The sequence below is a fragment of the Miscanthus floridulus genome, chromosome 4, assembly GCF_019320115.1.
Source record: "Miscanthus floridulus cultivar M001 chromosome 4, ASM1932011v1, whole genome shotgun sequence".
NCBI lineage: Eukaryota > Viridiplantae > Streptophyta > Magnoliopsida > Poales > Poaceae > Miscanthus > Miscanthus floridulus.
This window is the reverse complement of record NC_089583.1, coordinates 74,651,083-74,660,121: the sequence shown is the minus strand read 5'-3', so window position 1 is coordinate 74,660,121 and position 9,039 is coordinate 74,651,083. Positions and strand designations below refer to the sequence as shown.

The 9,039-nt window shown below is 43.2% G+C and overlaps 1 protein-coding gene across 1 annotated transcript; it reads left to right on the top strand.

The window, feature by feature from the left end:
* Positions 1–359: 359 nt before the first annotated feature.
* On the top strand, positions 360–4,280 carry LOC136551742 (protein trichome birefringence-like 14). The gene is made up of 5 exons (XM_066543283.1): positions 360–629; positions 1,384–1,638; positions 1,746–1,841; positions 2,234–2,429; positions 2,500–4,280. The coding sequence occupies exons 2-5, from the start codon at positions 1,482–1,484 to the stop codon at positions 3,332–3,334; spliced, it is 1,284 nt and encodes a 427-aa protein (XP_066399380.1). The 5' UTR covers positions 360–629; positions 1,384–1,481; the 3' UTR covers positions 3,335–4,280.
* The last annotated feature ends 4,759 nt before the right edge of the window (positions 4,281–9,039 follow it).

Genomic DNA, 9,039 nt, shown 5'->3' with positions numbered 1-9,039 from the left:
GATCTATGATACGTGAACAAACTAATATGAGCTATATGATGTAAAAAAAAGTTGTAAGTTGTTTAGTGAAAACAGCTATAAAACCTACCCCTCTCTTTATCTTCCTTAAAAACGACTAAAATATCTCTCTATTTCTACCAATTTTTAAAAAAACTGAAAGTCGAAAGCAGAATTCTAAAGTGCTATTAAAAGTTATGATACGTGAAATGAGCTACAACTTCAGATTCTATTTGTTTAGTTAACTTTCTGTTTTATTTGGCAGTAGAAATACTTTCTACAACAAAACTAAACACCGTAGTGTCACGGCCCACGACGTGCTTGCATGTTGCCAAGGGAAGAGACATTCCTTAGCCGAGAAGTGAAGCCACCGCCCACCGGACGACGCCAATGACCGGAGCCTCAGCCATAACGCGGGCCCCGCGACACCTCACCTGCCCCCCTGCGGCTGCCGTCTCTCCTGTCTCCTCCCCGGCCGGTTCCCCCTCCCTCCCCGATCGCCCGCGCCTCGCCTTTATCGCCCTCTTTCCGGCCTTCTCCGCCCCTCTGCTCTCTCCCTCTCGCTCTCCGCCCGCGTCCTCACCAGCGGCGGCGTCAACCGGCATCGGCGTTCAACTGCGCCCCACGAGCAGGTGAGCCCGTCGAACGCTCTGCCTCACCAACCCGCAGGTTGAATTCCTCATTCCAGCGATGAATTTGTAGCCTTGGATCTCATTTGTGCCGTCGCGGCTCGGAGATTTCTCTGTCCTTTTAATCTTCCTGCTGTGTTATTTTTCGCCGTGGGTCTCGCCCGCGAAGTACCCCACGTTGATGCTGAATACATTTCCATTGGGTGCCTTCATCTGGATTTTGGATCGTTTGGCGTCGACCGAATATTAGCCTTGCCTGTGGCGGCGGGGATTTGAAAGCGAAATTCTGCAGCGATGCGAGTGCTAACTGACTCCTGCGATCAGGGGGTGTGTTTGCCGATTCGAGATTCTGACTGGTCCCGGAAGAGCCCAGTGTCAGCATCGTTGGCAGACTTCGTGAATCGATCAGCACAAGGTCGACCTGTCTGCTTACTGCTCCAAGTTTTGGTGTCACTATCGCTCGGAATTGGAAGGAGATTGCCCTTTTCAGCTCAATGCTTGCTAGTGACCTCTGTGCTCCCCTTGTTGTTTCCATGTATATTGCATATTGTCAGTCGTGTATTGTTTGCTGGTTTCATGTATGAATCTCGCACTTTGGTGTTAAAAATTCTGATGTACTTTTGTTAGAATTGAGAAGAGCAATGCACCATTGCTTAAGTTATTAAGTTTGCTATCTTGAATTTTGATGCTAGTTTCATCTGTGACATAGCTCCTACAGTGACTGAGCATTTTCTGAATTTGGACCTGAACTGTGCAGGTTTCTTGTCCCCGTCGATTTCCAGTGACTTCAGTCTAGCTCAGTAAGCATCTGATCGACTTCGAGGTGCCAGACAGGGCCTATGCTGCCTTACTGGGATGAAAGGCGGCTGTCTGCATAGGCTCCTTGTCCACAAGCTATGCTTTGGCCTGGTGGTTCTCCTCACTGTGCCGATTGTTGTTCTGTTACTGGAAGGAGCCCCAGTCCTCACGATCTTCAGCACAACACCAGGGCAATTAAAAGTTATCTCTCAAGGTAGTCTGACATTTGAATGTTACTTTTTTGGCTTGTTGCTTTATTTACCAATTCAGAATCTACACTCTGCTTGTTGGTTGACTTGTTTGTATTCCCCTTGGCATCAGGTTTCCTACAGCAGCAGGAGCAGGAACATCTTGGAGATGATGGAGCAACCCTAGCTGGGTCTCCAGGTCCAGCTTCCATGAGCCGCTCGCACAAAAGTAAGGGCAAAGTGATGAACAGTAAATTCTTATGTATGTTGTGACATACTACTTTGTTTTTTGTTGTTTGCCCCACTTCTGCTTCATGCTTGCTGACTTACCTCATGCCTCTGAAAGCATACTTCTCCTTGTGCTTGTTTGCAAACCAAACAATTTGTGCATGCTCCATGTTTACAAATTAAGCCCCATTTATCTGCCTTTGCATCATAGAAGGTTGTTGTTACATCCTAGAATGTAACCATGCAGAGCGATGCCATTTTATTCTTGTTTATTCATCTCAACCATTGGAATTCACAACTTTTTGTTGGTGATAGGTTGTTTTTTGCAAATATGAAGCTTGAATCCGATATCAAAATTCCTTTGCCTGATATAATGCTTTTGTTACTTCATAGATTGTAACTACGCAAAGGGGAAGTGGATAGAAGATGATAAGCAGCCATTGTACTCTGGTAACGAGTGCAAGCAATGGCTGTCAAAAATGTGGGCTTGTCGAATGATGCGGCGTGCACATTTCTCTTATGAGAATTATCGGTGGCAGCCACATGGCTGTGAGATGCCTGAGTTTACAGGGCCTAACTTCTTAAAAAGGTATTTGACTTCATTTATCTGTGCACCTTATTGAGATCTGGATTATTCTAACATATTTTTGGGATTTCAGGATGAGGAACCGAACTCTTGCTTTTGTTGGTGATTCACTTGGCAGACAACAATTTCAGTCAATGATGTGTATAGCAACTGGTGGCAAATACAGTCCTGAGGTCGAAGATGTTGGTTGGAAATATGGCCTTGTCAAAGCCCCAGGTGCTCTAAGACCTGATGGGTGGGCTTATAGATTTCCATCCACCAACACAACTATCCTTTTCTACTGGTCTGCTACTCTGTCTGAATTAGAACCTCTGAATACAGAAGACACAGTGACCAGATATGCATTGCATCTTGATCGACCAGTTACATTTTTGAAGAAGTATCTTAATTACTTTGATGTCCTAGTACTTAACACAGGCCATCACTGGAACAGAGGGAAATTCAATGGAAATCACTGGGAATTGCATGCTGATGGGAAGCCTGTAGGCAATGGTAGTAGACTTGCAGACCTAACCCGTGCGAAAACTCTTACATTGCATAGCATTGCTAGATGGATGGATTCAGAACTTGCACGACATCCTAAGATGAAAGTATTCCTCAGGACAATTTCACCAAGGCACTTTGTAAATGGTGACTGGAACACAGGTGGGACATGTGGAAATACCATCCCCTTATCTAATGGAAGTGAGGTCTTGCAGGACCATTCAATTGATATACCCGCAGAAAATGCTGTGAAGGGAACTCGGGTTAAGCTTTTGGATATCACTGCTATCTCAAAACTACGAGATGAGGGGCATATCTCAAACTCTAGTTTCAAAAAAGCTTCCACCGGAATTAATGATTGCTTGCACTGGTGCTTACCTGGTATACCAGACATGTGGAATGAGCTTCTCTTTGTACAGATTTAGTATCACACTCTAGTTAGGCGGATCTTTTTCAGAGCCCCAAGGATCTCTTCTGTTCATATCATAGCAGTACAGTACATTTATGGAATTTTGGATCACCTATTGGAGGTGTTCAAAAGATGATACTACTGATTTCTATAGAAGTAATTTACAGTTTGGTCCAGATTCTTCCAACTTCCTTTCGGAGCAGAGTAGGAGATGGAGCTGCTGCACAGCCCAATCTGACTACCGAGTATTCTTCAGGCACGTTGAACTTTGTTTCTACTTTTATCTTTCTATAAAACCCTACCACGCTAATACCATGTGCAGCATATATCCTTCAGAGAAATGTTCATACCAGTTGGCCGTAATTATATATGTTCATTCAGATAAAATTAAAAGTTCAACATTCGATTGATTTGTGTGACCTCAAAGGCTCCATTCTTGTATGTGTAACATTTTGAGTGATAGATGACCTGATATACCATGCATCTTATGACCATAGCTGCCTGTGGATACCTTGTCATTTTGCAGCTCTGTGTTATTGCATTATAAATTTATCACGGCTACTGGAATACCCTTGTTTTAAAGCGTTGTCTTTCACTTGGTGCTCACATATTTTGCTCTATATTTTTCTAAGAACTATAAGTACAACAGCATGAGCATATGAAAATATTTTAAATATGCATAATTTTGTCGCTAGATCTGCTTCTTGTTCGATTAATTCGATGTCATCAAGGACTCCAAATTGCAAAGTTTGACTATCAATTTCGTGGACACCTTATAAAATCAACTGGAAGGGGTTTGATACGTATGCCCTGTTGTTCTAGAAGAAATGGTTACTAGTATATGCCAGAAAAATAAGCTTTTAAAACATTCGTAATTTGTTTTCTCAAAGATCAAGATGTTGTGAAACTGATATAAGCACTCCTATAAACATTACCAAGATAGCCGAACAATCATGAACCTGATAAGGATTAGACAAGGGTTGCGCGACAATGCATAACCAATAATGTCCCTCTAGTGCATCTTCGATGTTCATGTATAAGTATTAAGCAATTATTGTCACAACAAACGCTCCCCTTCTGAAAGGCAACACCATCTATTCAGAAAAGAAAGGGTTAACTATCTTTGCTCGACGAAGGTACTGAAGATACAGTTTTCCTCTCTTTTTCTTGGAACAGCTACCGACAAATAGTTTTGGATGTTGAAGAGTTCCTTTTGTTTTGGTCTTGTTTTTTCGCATGAATATAATTGTTCGCACAGGATAGGACTATCCATACCCTTGTTAAAGGCAATAATACTACCACTCATTGCATAAAGTATAGGTAGAGAACAAAATATTGTATAAGTTCAGTGTGATTCTGAACTGTGGTCTTATCCATCATTGTGGTGACTTAATCTTCTATCTTTCAGTTGGGATATTTAAACTGGAAATTGGGATAATTCACAAGTAGGCTGATGTCACAATGTATTAGTTATGCAGCAGTTGGAGTGATGTTATGGACTCTTTCAGTTAAAGACCGTAGGCTAGTCATATCTTTCATAATCGAGGTCAAACATGTGAAAACTGTATCTGTAGATTTTCTTTTGAAATATGTTTCGAACTGCTAAAATTAATTTGTGAATATTTAAGTAAAAAGTCAGTGAGTGAAGCTAGTAGTGTGGACATTGTCTTTTTTTTTCTTTCTGTTTCTTTTATTTTATTATCTATCTATTTATTTTATTTATACATATAGGACTATATAGGAGTAGCACCGTGAGCCAAACCACTCCAAAATAAGGCCTCTTCTGGAACGCTTCTGAAGATTTCACATTGCTGATGATTACTCTAGTGAGGTGCCGTACTTCCCCAGGCAAAGTTGTGCGTAGAATAATGTTCATCTCCATCCATATCATCGAGCGGATCGGAGGCGATCGATCTCATCACCGGATAACCGCGACGCGACGCTGCCGTCCCCGGGGCCCTGCCCCACCAACGCGACCAGTTCCTCTGAGGACACTGCCTGGAGGCGGGACGTCGGTGCAACGAGCCCGCAGCGGGCGCGGGCGACGTCGCCGAGTGCGTGTTGACGCCACGGCGGACGTCATCGCCCACCTCTCGCAGGCGAATTTTTTTTTATCTTTAACATTTTTTTAAACTATTTTCAAAACTGACACTGTTTTTTTTTTAAACTAACACTTTTGGACGTGCCAACTGACATGGCACGGCCAAACCACTCTACCGCGTCATGTATGGTGGCGTGGCCAGACTGCCACCATGGCAGTGACGGGTGACGTGGCCCAGCTCTGCCACGCCACAGATCACAACGCGGTGGGCCTACCGCGCCACAGATCACGGCGTGGCACCGACGCGCCATCGCGCATGGCGCATCAGGCCCCAGTAAAGGCCCGCGACGCGGCTCTCTCCCTCTCTCCGTTCCTTTCTTTTCCTTTCACGCTCCCGCCGCCACCAGACGCCCGCGCCCTTCGCCCACGCCCGCCGCCGGCAGCCGCTGGTCGTACCCTCCCTTGCTGTCTCCCTCCTTATCTTCCCCGGAGCTCCTCGTCGGCCTTGTCAAGGTAATGAAGCTCCTCCTCGGCCTCAATGGTGGATCGAAGGATTTGAATGAGTAGTTAGGGTACGAAGGAAAATATGAGTTCGTTACAATGTTGGATTGAAGGATTAGGATTGCTAATGTTAAAGTTGATTGGTTAGTTAGAATTATGATTATCATGTATTCAAAGGTCAATTTTTATAAGAATATTGTTTGTTTGAGTTTGCATCTCAACTTTTATATGTGAATAAATATATGGACATACTATTGATGTACCAAATTTTATTTTTTACTGACCAAAGTATAGTTTTTATATAGTTTTAATGTTTTCATCTAAGATAGAGTTTGCACCAAAGTGTAGATTATATTTTATTTGTTGTAATGCAAATGGTTCTCGACATTAATTTGTGATGGTTTGATTTTTATTTGTTAAATTACAACCGTTTTGTTAGATGCAAGAAATATATCCGTGGAGGAGTTTTGGTGAAAACGGGGTCATCCTCGAGAATTATACCCCGACACGTCTAGCAAAGATGCCCCCGTCTCTCCTGACCTTCCTGTCCCTAACTGTAATTGTAGTTTCTCGGCCGACGTGTTTCAATTGAGACATCCAGACACAGCTGCGCGTTGCTTCTACACATGCAGTCGTTTTAATATAAATAATTGTTTCCACTATTTTTTTCTTCATTTGTGTAAGTAGGCTACTAATATTTTGTTGGAATCTTGTTGTGTAGGCCCATGAGAGATGCTTTTTCTTTCAGTGGATCGACGATGCAGACTTACTGACAGAGGCCAGGGCATGGCCCTATAAGGATCAGCGAACACACCATCCCTGACACAGTTTGCCATGTTAGCAAGGCAGGCACACGGGAAAAGGAAGACCCAGCTCCCCCGAAGGACCTTCTCTACCTTTGATTTTTTTTCTCTTTCTCCCATCTGTAACCCCTGCTCCTCCTTGGTCTATAAAAGAGAGGGTAGGGCACCCCACTAAAGGGACGAACTTTTGATCAATCGTTTTCGACACACAACACACAGTCAAGCAGTAACCGAGCTCTTGGTGTCCTTTCGACCTTTCCATCAGAGACTTGTGATCTGTCCCTCTCTCGACCGTTTGTATCCCCTACTATGAACCTTTTTTGGTACTAATAACATGAGCAGCAGCAGATTGGACGTAGGGATGTTCTGCCCGAACCAGTATAAACCTTGTGTCCTTTAGTACACCATCTGAGCCTAACGCGCAACAATTATAAATTTACTAGCCAGTGCTTGTTCGAAACACCGACACATAGCAACCTTGTGAGCTTAGCCAAAGCCCTCCCACTCATCTCCATCATTGATTCATCATCTTTATGAGATTGTGAGAGAATCTAAGTGCATTGCTTGAGTGATTGCATCTACATGCACTTGGTATTCGTGTTTTGCTGCGGGATTCGCTTGTTACTCTTGGTGGTTGTCGCCACCTAGACGGCTTGAAGCAACGAGGATCGTTGAAGCAACGAGGTTGTAGTAATGCATTACACATAAGAAACGGGGCACCCTGTTGTACGCTTCCTCCCAACTACCCCAACGAATCGTCAGGGCAATTTGCTTAGCACGCAAAACCTTTTCGTACTTCGCATCATACTTAACGAATCCATATATGGACAGTTGTAACAAAGACACCAAAATATCATTATTGTCATCAACGAGCCCCAATATACAACGGGCAAGGTAACGTGTAGTGAGCTGCTGATGATTTTCCTTCTCTCTATTTGTTAGGCAAGTGTGGGGTTCAACCACTTTACTTATCCTCCACTTGCCATCACTCTGTCTCTTTCGTGCATTTAACCTCCACATACAACCGTTTTTGCATATCATGTGATACCTCAACTCCTGGTCCGAATGAGTGACATTGTACGGCCTATGGTGATACACAACATAGTCCTAAAGGAAGAGCTTCATCTCTAACATTGTATTGAATATCATCCTCTTACTAAGGATTTCTTTCTCATGGTCATACAATGATTTCCTACACATCTAGAGATCGGTGTCACAAACTGCCATATCTGTCATGCTGACATCCCTATAGTTCGGAATGCCCCTGAAAGGTACGTTTATCGATCTTAGTTGCTCAAGCTCAGTCGCTATGTAAGGTGGTGGTGGAACATACTGTTGCGCTTCGCTAATTCTCTGCCCCATGAATCATAGGAGGTATCATCTGCTGGCAAATCTGTGACTAGTCTATCCTGAGCCTGGATAGCATGCAAACCTTAGTTGGTACTAGTAATGGCATACCATGAATAGGTACTAGCATGGCATCAACCGGTGTGGGCATAGCATGTCTACCTCCCTAGTCATCATCTGAATCGTTCGAATCACTGCTAACTACATCACTGATCCTATCCTCCTCTTTCAGTTCAAACTCGTTCACATCGAAGTCATTGCTTATACAACCTACTTGACTTGAATAAAACTGCTCATGCGTCAACTGACCGTCTAAATCCATGTTACCCTGAGTTGCTTCCCCCTTCGACCCCCAATTCTTGCCCATTGCCTCCAACACCGTCAATGGACAGCCTGTCTAGGACACCCTATATCCTGTATCCATTCTCCATTATCACCTCAGTCATGGGCACATTAGAACCTTGGAGCACCCTATTGTAGCGGGACCAGTGAGCAGGGTCACCCAAGGGCATCAGGATATAGTGTGCCCTAGTCTTCCCAATATCAAACCTCCCCTTTAGTATGAAATCATCGCTAAACTTTACATTCAAACAGACACAAAGGTCTTTAAAACTAGGAGGTTCATCAAACCATTCCAATTCTTCTTCCATATCCTCAAATATACCATCTTCTCTCATAACACTTCCTCCATAAAAAACTCTAACACAACAATCCATCTACAAAAGCATTTCAAGAAACTTCATCAAGTCGTCGAAATCGTCATACGTACTGTCCATAGTAATATTAATCAGTCTGTTCGCTGGTTGGTTTCTGGGCTGATAAGGTCGGTTGGTGCTGATTTGTTATGAGAGAAAAATACTGTACCATGGCTGAAACCAACAAATAAACCGACTGAATACCTATTCTAACTATAACTATACTAACTAATATAATATTAACACCTATACAAGACTAACTACAACAACTAATTATACTAAATACAATAACTAACTAGACTCACTAACTGTACTAACTAAACTAACTAACTTT

What these genes read in the sequence shown, in the direction of transcription:
- LOC136551742 (XM_066543283.1), top strand. Translation starts at nt 1,482, where the DNA reads ATGAAAGGCGGCTGTCTGCATAGGCTCCTTGTCCACAAGCTATGCTTT. An exon ending in ATTAAAAGTTATCTCTCAAG is followed by an intron (nt 1,639 to 1,745) that starts GTAGTCTGACAT and finishes CCTTGGCATCAG; the next exon opens with GTTTCCTACAGCAGCAGGAG. An exon ending in CATGAGCCGCTCGCACAAAA is followed by an intron (nt 1,842 to 2,233) that starts GTAAGGGCAAAG and finishes GTTACTTCATAG; the next exon opens with ATTGTAACTACGCAAAGGGG.